The sequence below is a fragment of the Heloderma suspectum genome, chromosome 3 (genome assembly GCF_057233095.1).
Source record: "Heloderma suspectum isolate Gila_16-S chromosome 3, 16-S_ref, whole genome shotgun sequence".
Taxonomy (NCBI): Eukaryota; Metazoa; Chordata; class Lepidosauria; order Squamata; family Helodermatidae; genus Heloderma; species Heloderma suspectum.
In genome coordinates this window covers 199,412,345-199,432,963 of record NC_139460.1, presented here as the reverse complement: position 1 = coordinate 199,432,963, position 20,619 = coordinate 199,412,345, and the positions used below count along the sequence as shown (strand labels likewise).

Genomic DNA, 20,619 nt, shown 5'->3' with positions numbered 1-20,619 from the left:
AGGTGGAATTTTGACAATGAGCAAACGGTCACATCTCATGGCAAAGGTTGCCTCCAACATATAATAAAGATAGAAGAAGAAAAAAAAATTGACATACTTGGATCTGACAAGATGGAGTCGGTTTTCGGCAAAAATTGGTCACAGCGGACTCCTTGGTAGCCCTCTTTGCACCTGGGAAAAAGGGGAAAAATGACAAACATACGCATGCGGTAGTGACAGGCTAATTTCAACACATCAGTCAACTGGAAACATTCTTTACGAGGATATGACTGACCTAAAAAAACTTGCTAACCATCTGAAGCACAGTGGCAGTGGGTTTACCTCCAGAGAATATTTTCAACTCACCTGCTGAGAAATACCACATCTGCCACAGAACTCAACATTGTTGCCAAGGATTTGGAGATATTGTTTAGTTGGTTCACATAGGGTACTGGCCAGGCCCATTAGACCTCACTGTTTCCCCTTTCAGCTGAGACTGTGACATCCATCCACTGTTCACATGCGTTCCCAGAAGCCTGGGGAGCTACTTCAGTGTGATGGGATCCCAGTTGGGTCTTTCATATGGAATTGACCCCCATGCAATCAGCCCTGTGAGGTAGTGCCATGCTGAACGGTTTCCCATGCTGCTTGGCATTTATTTGAAGGGCACTCCAGGATGCACTCAGCAGCATTCTCTTGCTGCTGCACATTGCAGGGAGGATCAGAAAGGGGGGGAGCTATATTTCAGGGGAGCACAGCTCTGCCATTTGTCACCATCTCAATCAGGAATCCCTGATACTCTTCCTACAAACCCCGGGTTTCTCAGAACCCACTCAGGAAATCACTGCATCATGGCATTGATAAGCAAGACATTTTAGTATCCAGAAAGCTTACCGTAAGACCAGTTTGACCATTTTTGATATTATATAAAAAAGAGAACAACAGTGAAATGCCAGTTTTGTTCTTTTAAAGAATGGACATATAATAGAAATAGTTAAGTTTAATACATTCCTATTAAACATTTTTTAATGAGTGGGGATTTCAACTCAGGTCTCAATAGTCCAAGTACAGCACTTGATGATGCTAGGTATCAGGAACATGGAAATCAAGAAATGGGCATTCATGGGTGAACCAGCCCTGGACTCTAGGTCTCCATTAGGCAATCTCAGATCAAATGTAACTGATGTTCCAGAAGACTCCTTCATTTTTTCTAGGGGTGTACGGATTACTCACCCTGTTCCGGGTGGGGATGTCCGCTGGAGGGGGGGAGGCGATCCATCCCTCCACTCTGGAATCCTCGATGGCCAGGCAGTGGAGCAGCCAGCCAGGGCCATCCGCAGCTGGATTTCCGGCCGCAGACTGCCTGGTGCGGACGCAAATGGCGGCCGCCATAGTGGCCGCCATTTGCGTCCAACCAGACAGCCGTGATAGGCTACGTAAGAATTTACGTACCCTATCATAGCTAACCTGAAAAAAAAACACGCAGCATACGCAAATGGCGGCTATGGCGGCTGCCATTTGTGTTCCCTATTTTTCGCCGATTTATCTTACGTAAATATTTACGTAGGCTAGAACGGCGAAAAATAAAGGAACGCAAATAGCGTCCACTACGCTATTTGCGTTCCCCTTTTTTCCCGCCATTTTATCTTACGTAAATATTTACGTAAGATAAATCAGCGAAAAATAGGGAACGCAAATGGCAGCTGCCGTAGCCACCGCCATTTGCGTATGCTGCGTTTTTTTTTTTTTTGAGGTTAGCCATGATAGGCTACGTAAATTCTTACATAGCCTATCACGGTCCAAGTACGGCAATGGCAGTGGCAGCAACCCTGCCATGGCCGGCCAGGAGAGCCACCGCCGGAGCCACCACCACCGGAGCCACCGCTGCCCCAGGTAAGTGCTGTCCCGGGGGGATTCCGCAGGGGGGGGGCAGAAGGCCGTTCCGCCACGGATTCTGGGGGGCCGGATTCTAAAGAATCCGTGGCAGAATTCTCTGCCATCCCTACTCCAATGAGGCCGGATTCTAAAGAATCCAGCCCCCTGGAGTCTGTGGCGGAACAGAACACTTACCTCTGCCTCCCTGTGGAATCCTCTTCGGCTGGATCATCTGGCTCTGGATTGCCAGCGATACAGCCACCATGCCATATCACTGGCTGACGGGGATTGAATGTGGATGCAAAGGGTGTCCTGGACACCATTTGCATCCACAGTCAATCCCCCTCAGCCAGCAATATGGCATGGCGGCTGTATCGCTGGCGCTTCGGAGCCGGCCAGCAGCTCTGTGGAATTGCCACAGAGTGGAGCCAGCCAAAGAGGATTCCAGGGGGAGGAATGGATCACCTCCCCCCAGCAGGAAGATTCCCCATGTACCAGCAGGTAGAGAATCCACCCATCCTTATTTAATTTTCACACTGACTATTTTGATATTTTATAGTGAGAAATAAGTAGCGATGTAAGAACTCACGCTAGTTCAGTTCTCTGTGCACTCGCTGAAGCAGCGTCCCTGCTCGCTTCCCCCCCCCACAACCAAACCTGTGCTTGAGTCACACACGAGTTCGTTGAATTCCCCAGCACTCACTGCAAACCCGTTTGGTGAGCGCCGCTATTTTCACGCCTCTGCTTTCTAGGAAAAACAGGAAATTAAAAAAATGTGCATATTCAAATATGCTCAGTTTGAAGCTGGGAAAGCTAAATAAGTGCAATATTAGAGGGATTATACCTCTAATATTGCGCTTATTTAGCTTTACCAGCTCCAAACTGCACATATTTGAATATGTGCATTTTTTAAACTTCCTGTTTTTCCTAGAAAACAAAGGCGCGGAAATGGCAGCGCTCACTGAACAGGTTTGTGGTGAGTACTTTGGAGCGCGAGTGGGTACAAGTGGGGGACGAACAAGGACAGCATTTCAGTGGGTGCAGTTCAGGGGTCGCAGGCAGCGGTTGCTTGACGAATTCCCGAACCCCGAACTGCGCTCGTGAGTCGTGACATCCCTAGAAATAAGTGATCTTTCAGTAGGGATGAACAGATGCCCCCTGTCTGGGTTCTCCAGGTGCCTGCCGAGTCCTCTGCCCCTGCTCATGCACCCCCAGACCCATGCCTGAGCCCCCCCGCTCATCAAGCCACCCATTTACACCTGTAATCTGATGTATATCAGCCATTCACAATGCAATTTTGCATTAGATCAAATGTGTGCTTTTTTTCTATCACCGTTGTTTCCCCACAAAATGGCGATCGCAGAACTCGCTGGACAGCCCCAGGCTGAGTGTGGGTGTCTTGGCATGCAGGGGGGGAGTTTGAACAGGGCAGTGGGCAGCGGGGAGTCCACCGGACTCCTGGAACCAATCGGGCACCTGCGCCATCCCTATCTTTCAGTGGTGAAATGACCACCTAGCAATCTCTTCAATCTGCTCCTGTTAATGGACCCAGAAGCGTTCCAAAGTTAGAAATCTTAGGAATTCCCCAGTCAGTAAGGGGAAATACACACACACACACACACCCATACCCATAACCATTTCCAGCCACCATCTGATTCTTGTCCGGATTCAGCTTCAATTGATTTATCCACAACCCATTAAACACAGTCGAATGCTTAGTAAGAAAGAACTTGGGCTGGATGACAAGGAGTTATATTTGATTATCATCATCAGCACAGTGATGATACAGAATTTCACATCTCCGTATGATCTCACCCAGGACAGGAGTGTCAAGAGTAAGAGAGGAGCAGAATAGAATTTCATGGGACATGACTTGCAAGGGGCTGGGTGGAAAGGTAAGGAGATGCTATGCATTTGGGCTGTATCCACATCATCCTCAGACTCCCAGTGGTTACCTACCATACCAAAGTGTTTGGGAGTATTTGTGTCCCCTTGCCATCCACAGCTGTCTCTGGATATCACAATCCATCATCTGTCTAGAACATGTGTTTATATGACAATCCATCAACTATCACATACTGAATTACTTACATCACCAGATCTGTCCCTTGAAAATAATTTAGAAATCATTATCATTGCCTAATTAATTTGTTAAGTGAATCACCTTCCAATTTAATAATCCTCAACACTTATGACAGGTAATGCTTGTGGTCAGCCTCATGACCAGCATGTGTTCACCCCACGTTCAGTGTTTGGCCCTAAAATCCACAAAGGTTATAGAGGGACACAGACCACAGATGTCTAAAAAACCTAAACATTGCTTAAGCAACATCATAATGGATGCTAGACAAGACTCCTGCTATAAAGTTAGTGTTGACAATCAATACTCAGAGCAAGGCAGAACTTGGCTGCCACTCTATATTCTAGTAGTAGTAGTAATTTCACCCATCTCTGCACAAAGACACCTAATGCAATGTGGAGCATTAAAATATAATACTCTAAACCCAATCACAAATTGTCAAAGCATTAACACCACCACTAATTCATATTTTACAGCACAATCCTCTACACTGAAGTAAATTTAAATGGGCTTACTTCCAGGTAAGTGGGTATAGGACTGGAGCCTTAGGTTTACTTCTGAGTAGATATGCATGGGGCTATGATATTAAGGTGGTGGTTAGGGGGGTTTCTTTTGGTAAGGAGTTCCACCCACAGTGTAGTTTCCATAATGGAGAAAGCCCTGCCCTTAGTCCTTACTGACTTTATTTGGGAAAACTATGGAATGCAGAACAGAATCTCTCAATCCAATCTCAAGGAATTATGTTCTTAATAAAGTTAGGAGCAGGCCACCATTTTTCTGTATTGTTTATACATTTACATTGTTTAAATACAAAGCATAATAAGACTGTTTGTTTTTTTTAATGTTCCAAGCTATTCAGAATTCAGTGACATGTATAAATAGTGAAAATTGAAACAAATTGTATAATTTACTCTGCTTTTACTAGTCTTGGGAAAGGGCAAAGGGGTACGTATCCGTTGACCACAGGAGATTCCCTACAGTCACCTCACAGCTCTGGCTTCTGGAATTTCACTAGGTATCATGCATTTCAATCCCACACATTTCAGTCCCAGTCTTAAGATATGGAAATGTTGCCTCCCCACCCCACACCCACACAAACAAAAACTGAGATTCCCAGGATATACAATTCGGTACCCAACCCAACATTAATTTCTGTGCTTGAACGAGTGGTTTGATTGCAGGACTGCATATTTACACACATTCCTGAGCATAACTCTCTCTCTCTCTCTCTCCCCCCCTCTCTCCCCCCCCTCTCTCTCAATCTCTCTCTCTCTTTCACACACACACACACACACACACACACACACGTTTTCTAGATGGTATGAAAACATAGACCTCCATGTTCCTGATCTATATAATTGTAAAGGTCCCTGCTTCAAAAGCCAATGCAGGGCAAGCTATTGGAAAGTAAATAAATGCTGAAAGTAGAAAAGAGCCTTCAGCAATGTGTACTGGGAGACAGGCATCAGGTGCGATCCTGTATATGAGTTTAATTTGACGAGTTCATAACGTGTGCCTGTATTCTTCTGAATCAGACAATTCCCCTCACACTGTCTCCAGATCAGACTTGAATCTGAGCTGGACAAATAATTCACCACTCCCTCTTCCCACACTTGTTTATATGTCTGTGTTTGCAATGGAAGAATGGAGGGAAGGAATCTCTTCCCCTCCCTCCCTGGCATTTGATGCTACATTTCCTACCACAGGGATGGGCAGATTTGGGACTTGCAGCATCTACTTTCTTTATTACTCGAACCCTGAGATCCAACAATAACAGCCCCCTGCTAAAGACATACATATCTAATGAAAGGATTCTGAGAGCCCCACCAATAGTGTATTGTGTTGTTTACAGTCCTTCCAGGAAAAAACAACAACAACCCCAATTCCTGGTAAGCCCCAAGGGTTTTTTTTCCTTCTTTTCTTCAGTTCAGCAGGAGAACTCAGGGTGGTGGAAGAGTCATTTTGTTGCTGCTGTTGTTAAACAATTCGGAGTTAGAAATCCTTGCTCATCTACAACAGATCACCCAGAGATCTACCAGTGGGTTCCAAACTACCTTCTGCCTACCCTGTCCTAGCATCCCTGCCACCCTCAAAGGGGCCACGGCAGCATTTCGACCATCAGGGAGGGAGGGAGGGAGGGAGGGAGCGAGAGCAGCACTACCTTTGCTACTAATACAGCAGCCTAGCACGGCGGGTTCGCGTCTACAGAGGAGTTGGGAGGGGGAGGATTCGTTGTGCTCCCAATGTTGGGATCCATTTGGAATGAACTGAGCCTATTTTCTTTTTTTTGTTAAGCTGGCTGACTGAGCTCAATTCCAAATTGAATGGGTGGGGTGGGGTTTGCCCCTTGCTACACAAGTGCATCAGGGCTATCTGTCTGGAGACAAGCTGGGAAACAGGCAGGCTGGATGGCCATCTGTCAGTCACTCAAGCAGGAATGAAGGGATGTACAGTCTGAAGAGCCCAGTCTATGCCGGAGTGACAAGCTACTGAGAGACTAAGGACTAGGCCAGAGTCTGTAGCTTTGTAGGACCAGGGAGAACCCTATTGGTTTCTTGTGTCACCTGTCCCTTGCACAGCTGGTATCTGCAATTGCCCCCTCTGGCCATTCACATTCTGAAGAGCCACAAAGAGGTAGGAAAGCAGCTGCCTCCTCTGGCAAGCTACTACTGTGGCACAGAGAGTAAAGTACCTGGGTCAAACTGGCATTGCTACCCATTCAAGGCCCACCCATCCCAGCTTCTTACTGAGTGTTCCTGTTTTAATCTATGACCCACTGGAGCATATCAGAAAGGGAAAGGATACTTGAAACAGCAAAAGCAGAGAACGCTTTAGGGATATGAGTCATGATAAGTGTACAATGCAACATTATGTCTGGCTGTGGGTGGTCTCATCAAAGATGATGGCTCTGTGTTTTGTTTTGTTTTTGAGTGAATTGGATGAGAAATTTCACACTTCTACAGAATGAGTGTTGGCACCCGCCAGCCCACTTAGAGAATTATACCACATAAATAAATTGTTTAAAACCCCCCGATCAGCTTATTGGGGTATCTTGCCAGAAATTATAGGGGTTTGCTGACATACCATATGTCAAGAAGAATAAATACATTTTTTCCGTCATGTAGCGTCAGAAAATGATTCTGCAACTCTTAAACAAGTTGATGAAAATGACTAACATTTCCCCCTGCCTTCTGCAATGGCTCACTTAACGTAACTTGCAAGTGAACCATTAAAAGTGAAGAAAGACATATTGCTTTCCTTAGCTGAGGTAATGGATGTGGACTGGCAGTTCAGACAAAATGGTGGGGGGTTCTTCTTGCTACACAAGGAAGGGGGAGGAGGAGGAGCATACAGAACACGGACAGTAACTTGAACTTCTAAGGCAGTTCCTAAGCAGCGGAAGTAGCAGCCACGAGCTACTTCCTGGTGGATTGCTTTATCATCTCTGACATACATAATTGATTGTGGGCATGAGTTATGTTTGCTTTCAATTGCAATGAAGTCCACAACATTTATTAACCTACCAAAAAAAAAAAATAGTCTGCCTGCCCACACATACCTTTGTGAGGCGGGGTGCAGTCAATACTGTCCAGATTTGATGGTTGCCTATAAAACTAATTTTTATTTTTTTAAGTATATGCTGCCTTATAACTTTTAAAAAAATCAAGATGGCTTGAAAGAATACAAAACAGTTCCAGTTCCAGTCAGGTCAGTAACTTATGGAGAAGCAAAACTCATTTTATTCTTTATCCCTTCCTGCTAAAGCATCTATTTACTTCCTCGCATCTGCTGCAGTATTATGTTCTGTTGTCAAATCTGCTACATGGTGGCCATTTTTGAAAGTTCAGGCTTTTTAAAAACAAAACAAAAAATGTCATTAGTTTCAAATCTAGTAAGCGGAAATATGTAATTAAGACAGCATAGTTCTGAAGGGCTACTGGCTGTTCTTGATATGCACAGCTCTGAATTTTATGGGAGGGAAATAAATAAGCCATCTAAAAGGTTTGTGCTAGAGTTTAAAGATACGTGTACAATACTAATCCTCAAGATTTTCAAATTGGATCGACTTGATTTTGTATTTGGGATTGTGAACAATGCGACTGATCTTAGATGGAGCTGAAGCAAACTAGAGTAGCTAGCTGTTGCAGTCACCCATTTGGGAAGCAGGGCAAAACTTGAACATGGGCCCAAGCCAGGGATTTCTAGAATAAGACAGCAGAGTTGTTGTTGGTTGACTGGTTAAAAAAAAAAAATCTGGCCAATGCAAAAGAGTTACAAAATACATTCCAGAACAGGGAAGCCTGTGATTAAAACCAAAACGTTGACTGAACAGCACTTTTTGAAATTAAATTGGGCCCATTAATGACAAACGAAGAGATGCTCACCTGGCCTGGGGCCCTCCTGTACATGTGATAGATGAGTGAGTGTGATAAAAGAGAAGATTATGGTTCTGGATATGGTCCAACAACATGTTCGGTGTGAGTGTAGTGCATGTACATACACACACGACTGATTTGCCCCACTTCCCCACTTCCCCACTTTGTAATGGGGAAGTATTAGGCCTATACACCATTGAATATATGCACATTTAGAGAACATCCCAGGAACCATAGAATATTGCAGAGTTCCCCTTAAAGCACCGTGGTGGCTTCCTCGCCCAGTGTTGAAGTTCCAACCTTGGGAGAGGATGCACATGAGAATAAATGAGGTGGAGAGGGGAGGCGCCAAGGATCTGCAGGATCCAAAAACCTCCCAGATCCCATCCCTACAACTCCAGTAGATGGGCCTGAAAGCGCATCTAGTGGAATATCATGAGAAATGAAGACAGAGAGGCAAAGATCACCTTTGTTGCTCCTATTCTGCTGGGCATTTGTCAGCAGAGCATAGGATTCTGGAGTGCTCTAGTGTCAGAGCGCTCCCTTGACACCCATATGATTACTTTGTTAAGTGAATATGCACTCTTAACCTCACACTCCATGTTACATGTGCAAGGAGCACCAGCTCCCCCCATGCAAAAAGAATCTCCAGCCAGGTGTTCATTGTAAAGTACCTACTTCCATAGAATGATTTCCAGAGAACCAGAATTTGAAGAATGGGAATAAATGCTTAACCAGTTTTTTGGGGAGTGGGGGGGGTCCTATTTCACATTTATGAGGATGTAAGCAGGGACAGAATTCATTGCTTGTGATGCAAAATGGCTATCTGGGATGCTCTCAGGAAAAGAGGGATTCTAGAATGCTCCATCAACTTTGGCTTAGATTTTGAACTGGCGACCCAGAAGTAGAAAGTTCCAGATAATATCTGGAACTTTCTCAACTATCTTGTTCTGTAATTTCCAGGAATGACTGCTAATCACATCTCTCTGTTCCTCACTGTTAAATCGTGTTAACGGTGGGATTTTGAGTCTGGAAGGGAATTACACATGTAAACTCTTTCGGCACTGTCTCCTTGCTGCCAATGTTCTTTCTGGAAGACTGCACGCTGGAATTATCAATGCATAAACCATAGCAGATTAAAATGATTGGAAGAAAGAGCTGACATTGATCAGTTGGAGGATGTACAGTAACTGACGATGGTGCATTAGAAAGAAAGAAAGAAGAAAGATTTCAACAATTGGAGAGTTTTAATATATTGTGCTGTCAAGGAGAAAGGACTCAACATGGAAGGAACTGCATTTATCACTTCCAAATCCATGCTGAGAAATATGAAAACTAGAAGTACCAGAGACAGATTCAGGCTCTGGTGAATCATCAGAAAAAAAAGAAAGGAAAGCACAGATAGGTGTGAAGTATGGGTGGCGGTGTAGGAACTCTGTTAATGATGCCAGCCTCTAGAACAGTGGGATCTAACATGAAAAATCTTAGGTACCTATTAGAAACACAAGTTAGAAACAAAACAGGGCAATATGTTTCCTTTTCCCTCCAAAGTGTGTTTTAATTTTTTTTAAAAAAATTCCTGTTTAGAAAAGTGGATGGAGCCAGAATTCCATTTAGTTAAGGAAAGGGCTATGAATGATAGTTAGATGGGACCAAATGCCATATAATCCAACACCCTGGCAACTCCTTGGCATCAACCCAACAGTGCCCCAAGAGATTAAATTGCTAACTATTCATTATTTATTGGGACGGGCATTAAAGGTGCATTCCAATTTCCAGCAAGTAGCCAGGATCAGAATCCTAAAGCCCAATGAACTCCAGACAAAACTTGTAATTACTGCCTCCTCCTGGAATTACCATGTTCCATTCTTGATGTCCTGATTCTGCCCTGCTCAAGCCCTGTCACAGTCACCTGTGACTCACATCAGGAGACTCCTGGTCCGTGCACCACTGCTACCTCTTATGGTGAGTCAATCCAGGCTGCAGAGTGGATGAGGACATTATTGTCCATTCAGGCCACAGAATGGTTCTACTTCCCCTCTTTGGCAGCCCATTAATTCTCCCTGGCTATAAATGACTCTAGGTCTGGCCTTGGCTGTGTGACTCCTTAGTCACCTTCTAGATCTCTCTGCTTGTCACTCTGACTGCCTATCCTCTAGTTACACTACCTGCCTCCCATACACCTTGGATTCTAGCTTCCTTGTCCACCTCCATCCTTGCCTTTCTGTTTGCTGCACCCTTGGATTCCTGCTCCAACTTTCTTTAGGTGGATTTCTTGGTTCAGACATTGGCCTGTGATTGACTCTGGAACCAGACTCATCTGCCACGCTTATGCTTCATTCATACAGATGTATGAGAAATTCATTTCAGTTTGTTTTTTATCAGGATTTACCAGTTTGCACCTTCCAAACCAAACATGGACACAATCTGTGGTCAAAGTCCATATATTTCTGAGCTTGCAGTGTGCTTTGCAGACCAAAAAGAAAAAGCATTCTACATCATGTGTACATTTGAAAAATGCACATAAAAATACTTATGGATTTTCATGCGAGAAGAAGAAAGCTTGCAATCTGATACAGAGTCAATTCAGAACAAGCTTTGAGATGGAATTCAGAGAATGTCAGCAAGCCTGAGTTTGGCTGATTCACACATCCCTACTAATTTATGGGGCCATGCTTCCTATGTTGCTAGGCCTTCCTGTCTCCAAGTGTTCCATTCTGATTCTAGCCTACATTATGCCAGGACTCATATCTTTGGGCCCAGCTCTGATTCTATGAACATCTTAGCCCTAAAAGTAGATACGTCCAAGCCACCCAGTGCTTACCCTGAAGCTACAACACACAGAGATGAAATCCCCCTTCCTGATGACACACTAAAAATAAAATAAATCATGAAACAAATGACAGATCTACTTGAATGGCCTCCATTTGGTTGGCAGGTGACAGACTGCACCTTGCAGAGCCTGGTTTAACACAGTATGCAGCAGTTGCAGACTGTAATTCATCAAAATTGAACTGCTAAGAAAGGAACTGTAACAAAATACTTAGCACTACTAGTAAGGTTAATTGTGCCAGCCAGCACTGATTAGGCCCGAGTGTTTTGCTGAAATGCCACTCAAACAGGTGCAGCTCCTTGACTGACACCATTTGTGAAGTAATGGGGAGCAAAAGGGGTAATCAGGTTTTACACATAGGATAAATCACTGGTTTAGGAACAAGCCTGCAGAGAAATACGGTTTCACCTGACCTGGTATCTGAAGCCCAGCCTACACCACAAAGTATGCCCAGCACTCTGCTTCTGAAGACCAGGCTACAGAAAACCTACACTATCTACATGGCACTAAAAGCTATGCTTGCTCTGTCATACGCTTCACTGTTTGGCAAACAAAGCCATGCCCATGCACGTATTATTACACAGCGCATAACCAGTTAGTGCACACAACTGGCATGGATCTGTGTGACAATGAGCCATACGGTAGGCACTTAAAGTAGACATATGACACCACCCCCTCCCAGCGAAATGCCATTACACTTATCTAAAGCTCTTTTTGCTCCCATCACATTTCCTCAGCTGTTTTGACTGAGGAAGAGCCCACAGATATGTGACCTCCGAGTGTGTGGTTAAGCCACGTCTTACCAATCTTCTCTTCTCCTTCAGATTTCCAAGGCCCCCTTCTCGCATACGCAGCCAGGACTGTGAAAATCACTTCCTCATATTGCATACCCACACCATGGGGTGGGGGGAGGTGCATGCAAATTAAACAACTATGAGTACAGAGTGACTTGCATGGGCCAACTGCTGTTATGGTAGGAGAGGGGGTGTCAAAGAAGTGGGAAAGTCCCATTTGTCTCCATCATCATCATTATCATCATCATTATATTGTAAACCACTCCACATCCAAAGATTTTGGAGCGCTGAACAGCAGATGGGATAAAAGAATAAAACCCATGTTAAAATATGACTATTTTTTAAAAAAAGAAACGGAGTTCTGACCAACCATGTTCTAATAAAACCATGGCTAGCCACTCAAGGAAGGCTTCCTGAAAGAACAATGTTTTCAGGAGATGCTGGAAGCAACACACAACATTGTTGCCTGCCTGAACTCCAAAGGCAGGGAATTCCACAGGAAGGGGCCCACCACATGGAAGGCTCTTCTCCTGGTAGACTCCAATAGGGCTATAGGTCCATGTGGAACCACCAGGAGCATTTTAATTTATAAACTTCATCAGATGAGGTTGCACCTTGGAGAAGCAGAGCCTGTATGCTGCTGTCACTGACCAGCACCCCAAACCATCACACTCAGAGGATTCCAACCCCTCACCCTCAGAAGAGGCTCCAGAGTCAGCCTCTGAGAAGACACAGCCATGAAAAGGTATCACAAGACTTCTATCTCCCCCAGACCCAGTTCTCCAGAGGCGCCCCAGGGCCAATTCCCCTGCATCCAGACAAAGCTCCATTGCTGTCCTCAGACTCTGAGGACTTGGGCTATGAAGACACTACCAGGCCACAACCACTCCCTCATCACCACAACCTGAAGCTGCTAAAACAGTCAAAGTCTCCATAAAGGTAGAGCCAGAGCTGACCAGCCTAAAGGCTGGCAAATCCCCATTTAAGCCTCAGTCTTTCTCTGATCTTCGTTGGAGCAACATACAGACAGTCCTGTCTGGTTTCCAGCCCCAGCACCACATTAGGGATGTCGGAGGAATCTGTCCGGGTGGTGAAGCTTGCCCACCCTTAGGCAGCTCGGCCCCCCGGACTTCGGCTCCTTTTCCCGCAAGCTGGCCCGATTCGAGTTGACCTGCGTCGAGTTGGGCCAGCTCGCAGATTTTTGTTGTGTGGGTGTGTGCGTAACGCAGTGTGCACACATGACACTAATTGTGACCATAATTTGTGCAAATTGTTTTACTCAACATCCCCACCCCCAAGTTCCCAGATTTCAGGAACAAGCCCTCAGTTTGGCTCGTTCATGCAAGCTGAGTGGAGAGCATCATGGGAATCCGTCGGGCCGATTAAGGGCTGGATTTCCCAACAACAGACATCCCTATACCACATGGAGCTTCCTGTGGTGTTGATCTTTTTCCTCCTTGGGCAGAATCCAACGCTGCCCATCCACCAGCAGAGCTGGCCTCGCCACTTGTGGGACGACCGTTTAGCACTTCCGGAGACGAGCACTTTCCCCCCATTGACCAAAGTGTGAAAAAATACATTTTTTAAAAAAAATGTGCGTTTCAAAGAAAGTGTTTTTCCCCAAATTTGTTTTTTTTAATGTGATTGCAAATTTGGAAATTTGCAAACTGTTCTCAGATAAACCCTACTCCTGCTCACATTCATGGGATTACAAACAGGACACGTTCATACGATTTGTGAAATTCTCCTGCATCCCTAATCTAGACACGGACTGGAAGCCTTATGATTACCTATCTCTGTAAACAAACATTGTTATAGGACAGGAATCCCAAAATCAATAACTTGTGCACAATCTTGGATTCCAATTACTTTATAAAGGATCCCACAGCAAGCTCACTTAAGAAAGAATTGGCAGGGCTGCAATCTGATTCATATTAACTGGGAAATAAGCCCAGTTTTAATAAGTGGGCTTACATCTGGGTAAACATGCATAGAATCAGACTAAGTCATGGGCAAAAGTTGAACATTGAAAACACACACACACACGAAACAGCCATCACCACTGTACAGTAATGTTTATATTCATACCACCCACATGTCACAGGATCAATTTCCTTAACTGGTAAGTAAGGAGGATAAAATGAAACTCTTCCCTTTCAATTTATTAAGAAGAAAAATAAGGAGGAAATTAATGCAGTAGGAAATATAATCCATTTTATCACAGAGATAAGCCATTATGATTTGTGTTTTAGAAGATGTGTCATATGCATCTCTGAAACTGTGATGCTGTTATGTTCTATTTATATTGCATTTTCACTCACTAGTAATTTCTCTGTAAAATTGCAATGCTGTTCCTACACAGACAGTGCCACACTTAAAGGAAGACCAGGAAGCAGCAGTGTTATTCTGGATTTTCACATGACATTTTAAAGTCAACATAAATATAAACACAGAAATGCAAATTAAAAGTCTAGCTGCAGTTTAGATAGGAGATGTGGGGTTTTCCCCTCTGAGGCGATAGACAAAGCTACAACCTCAAGCAGGGGGAGAGAATTCCCAATTGGACTGTCAGGGTGGACACTGAGCCCATAGAATCCCAGAGTAGTTTTGATTCAGAGGAAGAGCAGTCGCTCCTGGGAGAGGAGCGCGCCCCTTTTTCCCAGGGCCCGCAGCTGAAAGAGATTCCTCCCACCCACATTCCTTGATTAGAGAGCAGTCCAGGGAGTGACCCAGCACCGATAGCAGACTGGTTGGATGCGCGGCGCAGATGCAGAGAGCGGCGCCAAATGGAGAGCACAGAAAGGAGGCGTAGCGCCCGGTTGGCACTCAAAGAACGGTTGCGCCCAGAGGATCCAAGGGAAAAGGGGAGGGATTCTCCCTAGTCCTTATATTAGGGATGTACGAAAGTCACTTACCTGGTCTCGCAGCTTGCTTTGCGGTGGGGGGGAGGCGCTTCGCTGCTCCCCCCGAAGTTCAGGCTGGGGGGGGAGGTTTCCCGCCTCGCCCAGCCGAAATTCAGGCTGGGGGGGAGGCTTCCTGCCTCGCCCAGCCAAAATTCAGGCTGGGGAGAAGCGCCCCGTCTCCCCGGCCGCGAACTTCAAAAGAAAAGTTAAAAAAAAAAAAAGCCCCGTGATAGGCTACGTGATGATTAACGTAGCCTATCACGGCTGACTTTGCAAATCTAGCCATGATAGGCTACGTTAATCATTACGTAGCCTATCACAGGGGCGTTTTTTTTTTTTTAACTTTTCTTGTAATGGCGGCGGCGGCAGCCGGTCGAAAGACCGGCTCCCGCCCCCGCCCCTGACGAAGACCTGCCGAACCGCCGCTGGGACCCGCTGCCGGGAGGGACATTCGTGAAAGGTAAGTCCCATCCTGGGGGGGGTGGGGGCGGGGGGGCAGAGAATTTCTCCCCGAACAACCTTCAGAGGACCGAATGCATTGGCACTCAGCCCCCCGAAGTTTCGGGGAGAAATTCTCCCCCATCCCTACCGTATATTCAGGGGTCTGCCAGTAATTGCTTTTCAAACGGGGACCAACTGTTCCAACTTAGGGCATAGGGATGCTGCTGCTCTGATCTAGTTGCTACCTGTAGAGTTGTAAGTTGTAAAAGAAGAATAAAGCTTTAAAAAGAATCCCTTTGTCTGCGTCTGGACTTCGCTACTAGATTAGACTGAGAAAGCCCTCCAAGGAGCCCTTGACATGGACTGCCCACCTCCCAAGCCCTCACCCCTCCTCCCAGCCACTACAGAAAGCTCCATGGTGGCTCCCTCTCCCAAGTTCAGTGTCACAGCCTCAGGAGGGGAGGATATTTGCATTGGGGGGGGGCGAGAGCGTGAGTGGAGAGGAGAGAGGATGTGGATCTGCTGGATCAACAGACCTCTCTGTCTTCATCCCTGTCCCCATCGCTGCCACACCCACACTGAAGCACAACAGCTAGATGCACTCAAAGGCCCACCTAGCAGAAATTAAAGGAAAGGGGGATGGCATGGCTAAATAGCGTTGCTCTTATTTTCGCCGTAGTCTACGTAAATATTTACGTAGACTACCCATGCCAAAATAAGGAATGCAAATGGCGGAGCCCATGGGCGCCGCCATTTGCGTACGCGCTTTTTTTTTCCCTTCAAAGTCAGCCATGATAGGCTACGTAAAGATTTATGTAGCCTATCACGGCTGACTGCAGGCCAGGGACGCAAACGGCGGCTATGGCCACCGCCATTTGCGTCCCGGCAGGAGAAGAACTTTCGCGGCCGGAGAGGCGGGGCGCTGCCCCCCGGCCAGAATTTTGGCGGGGAGGGATGGGGTGCCTCCCCTCCGGCCAGAATTTCGGCGGAGAGGGACAGGGTGCCTCCCCCCCACCACGAAGCAAGCTTCGGGATCAGGTAAGTGACTTCCGTCCATCCCTAGCCCTAAGATATACACACACACACACACACACACACAATTTTCCCTGGAAACGAAGACCCTGACTATAGATGAGGCGAATGATGCAATGAACCATCACATAGAGCTTTAAAATAAGTGAATAAATAAATAAATACATAAATACCTGGCATGGGGTGGGCCATGGGAATGTTTTCTCTAATGCTAGTTGTTGTGTTGGAGAGGTTTGTTTCTGTGTTGTTGTTGTTGTTTTTAAATGAGACTCTGGGAAGGAAAGACTTAAACCTTCCTTCCCTGCAGGCTGTTATCTGAATGACTGTTCTCACCACCACACACACACACACACACTTGATATTTCATTTTTAAAAACCAACTATGTGATTGCTAATTATGTTGTTAGCACATGTGTCGTTAGGCCACAGCTTCCCCAAATCAAAGAAGCTGCGCCGCGCTTCCCTCCACAGTTCAGCTTGGCTCCTAATGACTTTGCCGTGGCACCAGCCATCACCAGCCTTTTTTCCTCCCTTCCCCTTTCCCAAATTTGCTTTGTGAGGGTAAAGAGGGGAAACCGATTGCATTTGCACATGGCTATTATGACATTGCGAAGAGGACAGAATTTCTGGAGTATCACAAAATCGGCTGATTGTTTTAATGGGCGGGGTGGGGCGGGGCAGGGGGAGAGAAAGGGAAATTACATTCCTTGTTTTTCTTTTCTTTTTTACAAGCCTGTCCTTAAGAGATTTAAAGCTTAATCAACAAATTCTGTCTCTTGAGCCATATCAAGGAAAACTAAAGAGTGTTGATAGCGTAAGTAATTTTCTTCCTAAAACTCTTTTCAAAATTATCTCATCCCACTGAGAAACTTAAAGGTAATTAAAGTCCCACAAATCTCTTGCAGCTCAGCACTCTCAGTTTTCATTTAACACACACAGAGAAAGAAACACACACACCCCATCAAAATACCCCTTGTAAAGACAACAGAGGGCCATATGTTTTATCCCAGAGCACTGTTTGTTTTGGCAAAATACATATACCAACTTTCTTTCTGTGTCCTTCCTTCAAGATACTTATTTCGGTGCAGAAGGGATTGACTGATTACAAGAGCCTCTCAACTCAGAAATGTGGTGACACTCCTCACTTTTGGGAAAAGATGAAACTGAGGCAAAGATAGATGCAATACAAAAAGACATCACAATGGCTCCTCTTCCACAGTGCAAGCCTGCCTTCCTCTAAGATTTGCAATTCCTATGACAGACATGCATGCCCACCAATCAAATGATGGTTAAACTGTCATTTTTGTCCCTCCTTGAATGTTTCAATAAAGGCTATGTGCCTTAAAACACACACACACACACGCACGCACGCACAGCACCACTTGAACATTTCTGAAATTATATGTTCATCCTTAGACTTGTTGCTTTGCTTGTTTTGTTTTAAATCCTGCAAGCATTTTTTAAAAGACTTGCAAACCTGCTCATGGATGGGGGAAAAGGGGTTGATGATGATACAGCAGCCAGTCAATAGGTGCCTGTCATGTCTTGTGACAGCAAATTCCATAACTGAATTCCACAGTATTAAAAAGCACTTTCTTTTGTCTGTACTGAAATTACTGCCAAACAATTTCACTGGGTAGTGCCACGTTCTTTTATATGAAGGGGAGAAACAAAATATGGTTTCAGTTCAGAAATCATCAGAACTTCCCTGTTTGCAAAACCTGAACACAAACAGGAGCCCATTTTTTGAAAAAAATAATAAATAAAATGCTTGCACATTCTGGAACTTCCAATCACGTTCGAAAAAAAATGTGTGTGATTTTTTCTTTTTGTTTTTAAGAAACAAATGTACATGTCAAATGTACACTTCAAAATGCAATTTTTTAAAAAAGCATTTTCATGCTTTTGCCTGTGGCAGGAAAGTGTGCACTTTTAAAAGTGTGCACAAAAATACACTTTTTCACATTCATAAATGTACACTTTCCCCATTTGAAGAAAAAAAGGCCGCAAATGGGAATGAGGCGAACCAAGCTTCAAAGTGGCATTTGGAGAATCCCAGCAAACTTGAGCATCCCTGGTTCTCCCATCCCTGGGAAGAAATCTACTTGTTAGGGCTCTGCGGGATTTTATTCTAAGGAGACCTGACACCAAATTTTTCATCCACCAATTAATTGAATCTGACTTCATCTCTCTCTACCTAATGTGCTTTCTAAAAAGCTATATATTTGGATTTGTAAAACAGAAAAAGAAAAAGAAAAAAGGGCTAAAACAATTTGCAGTTCAGCTGAAGAAAACTGCTGAGATGAAAATGAATTTTTAAAACCTAGGTGTAAACTTACCTCTGAAGCACACAGAGTTTTCAATTACTGCCAGTGTCATACCTCAAAAGATCTGGCAATCTGAACAATACTCATGGTAGCATCACTACTGGAATGTGTTGTGCAAGGGGCTTCCCTTAAGAACATAAGAGCCCTGCGGGATCAGACCAAGGGTCCATCTAGTCCAGCATTCTGTTCACACAGTGGCCAACCAGCTGTCAACTGGGAACCCACAAGCTGGAACCCCTGAAGGTGATTAGGAAACTACAGCTAGCACAAAATACTGAAGTTGGCTTAGTGACTGGGACTGGGCATACCGAAGACATTTCAGCAGTCCTGAATAGGGATGGATGGACTCGCCTCCATCCACACTCGTTGTTCTCTCACAAAGCTGCCTCTGCTGCCTGCCCCTGTTTGTAGCACCGCACAAGTTGCTGGAGGGTTGCAAGTTGCAAGCAGCCAACAAGTGCTGCAGGGGCGCCCGTCCCCATAGCATGCCGAGCTGCAATTATGCGCAAGATGGCAGGGAATAGGGGAAAAAGGAGAAGAGCTGCTCCCTTTTGAATGAAGAAACTAAAATCAGCAATTATCCAGTACAGCATATGAAGGCTCCCTATGAGAGCACCCCACCACCACAATTTCACTGCATTCCAGCAAACAGTCAGGGAGTAATAACTCCCACCCTCTTTTTCTTTTTCTGCACACCTTTCCATGAAGAAGCAAAATTGTGGAATTATCCACTCCAGCATCTGAAGGCTCCCCATGAGGGCACCCTGCCTGTTCAATTTTGCCCCATTCCAGAAAACTGTCAGGGACTTATAGCTCCCACCTCCTTTTTCTTCTCTGGTCACTTCTCAAAGAAGTTAGAAGAAGGAAAATGGCTGGGGGGATGCAGAATTCCACTTTTGCACAATTCCATTTTGTGCAATTCTACTATAGCATTAAGTACTATCTGGGAAGGGGTGAAATGCACAACTTTAGCACTTTAGCAATTTTGAGAGAATAAAGGTTTTATACCATCAATAGCTTGGGGGGAAATGGGTAATTGAATGTTTTGTCCCAATCCTACAAACTCCCAAGGGTTCATTTGTATCACCCACTTTTTTTGCATACAGGATTTTCATGCCTCTGGGGTAAAAGTATGCAGGGTTTTGATGGTGGATCAGTGCCTCTAGACTTGGAATGGCTGTGTGCTAAGTTTGGCCCTGATCTTGCAAACCTCCAAGCATTTATAGCTGCCACTCTCTTTTTGGTGCACACAGGATTTCTGCTCCTTTGGGAGTTATTGCTCCCGGCCCCTTTTCAAGCTGCAAAGTAACACAAGCATCACAGAAGCTCTGACATTAACACATGTATCAGAAAAGGATTGTGATTCCCTGATTATGTGGCCCCGATACAGCAAAGTTACAGCAATAGAGAAGCAGGGAAGTCAAGAGGTCTTACGGAGAATGGGGAAGAGCTACCATTTTGCACATAATCACAGCTCTCTATGGGATGGGTAGCCCTTCAGTGCTCATGAGCCGCTCGCCAAGCCCTCCAGTACATCGCATGGTGCAGCAAGTGGGGCAGGCAGAGGTGGCAGCTCAGCAAGCAGGGTTCAGAGGGATGGGGGGGGAGTCCATTGGACTCCAACCCCTTCCCAGACACCCGCACCATCCCTAGTCCTGAAAAAGCTGCACTGGCTCCCAGTCCAATTCAAGGTACTGTTTTCAAACTTTAAAGCCCTAAGAGAGCAATGCTGTGATCCCTGGGCATGAGTCCTGGGGACCATAGGATGGCTTGGATTACTCCTTCTGAAGTTGGTGCTCCAAACTCAGAAGTGGGAGATTCCCCCATACACACCTCACAGCTGGCACAGAGAGAACTGTGCTGGCTGCCTCTGTGAGGTTGGAAAATCAACCTCATGGAGAGGGAAAGGGGGCATTCCAGTGGGCAGGGAGGGGAAGCAGACTGGAGAGGCCAAGATACAATTCATCTTACTCTCCTTC

At 45.3% G+C, this 20,619-nt stretch overlaps 1 protein-coding gene across 1 annotated transcript in view; it reads right to left on the bottom strand.

Annotated features, from left to right (window-relative positions):
• The window catches only part of NRG3 (neuregulin 3), a 1,009,392-nt gene that overhangs the window by 273,965 nt on the left and 714,808 nt on the right, over positions 1-20,619 (bottom strand). Inside the window, exon 3 of the mRNA XM_084841865.1 lies at positions 98-171. Within this exon, the coding sequence (XP_084697991.1) occupies positions 98-171 (74 nt within the window). The remainder of the gene's footprint in view (positions 1-97; positions 172-20,619) is intronic.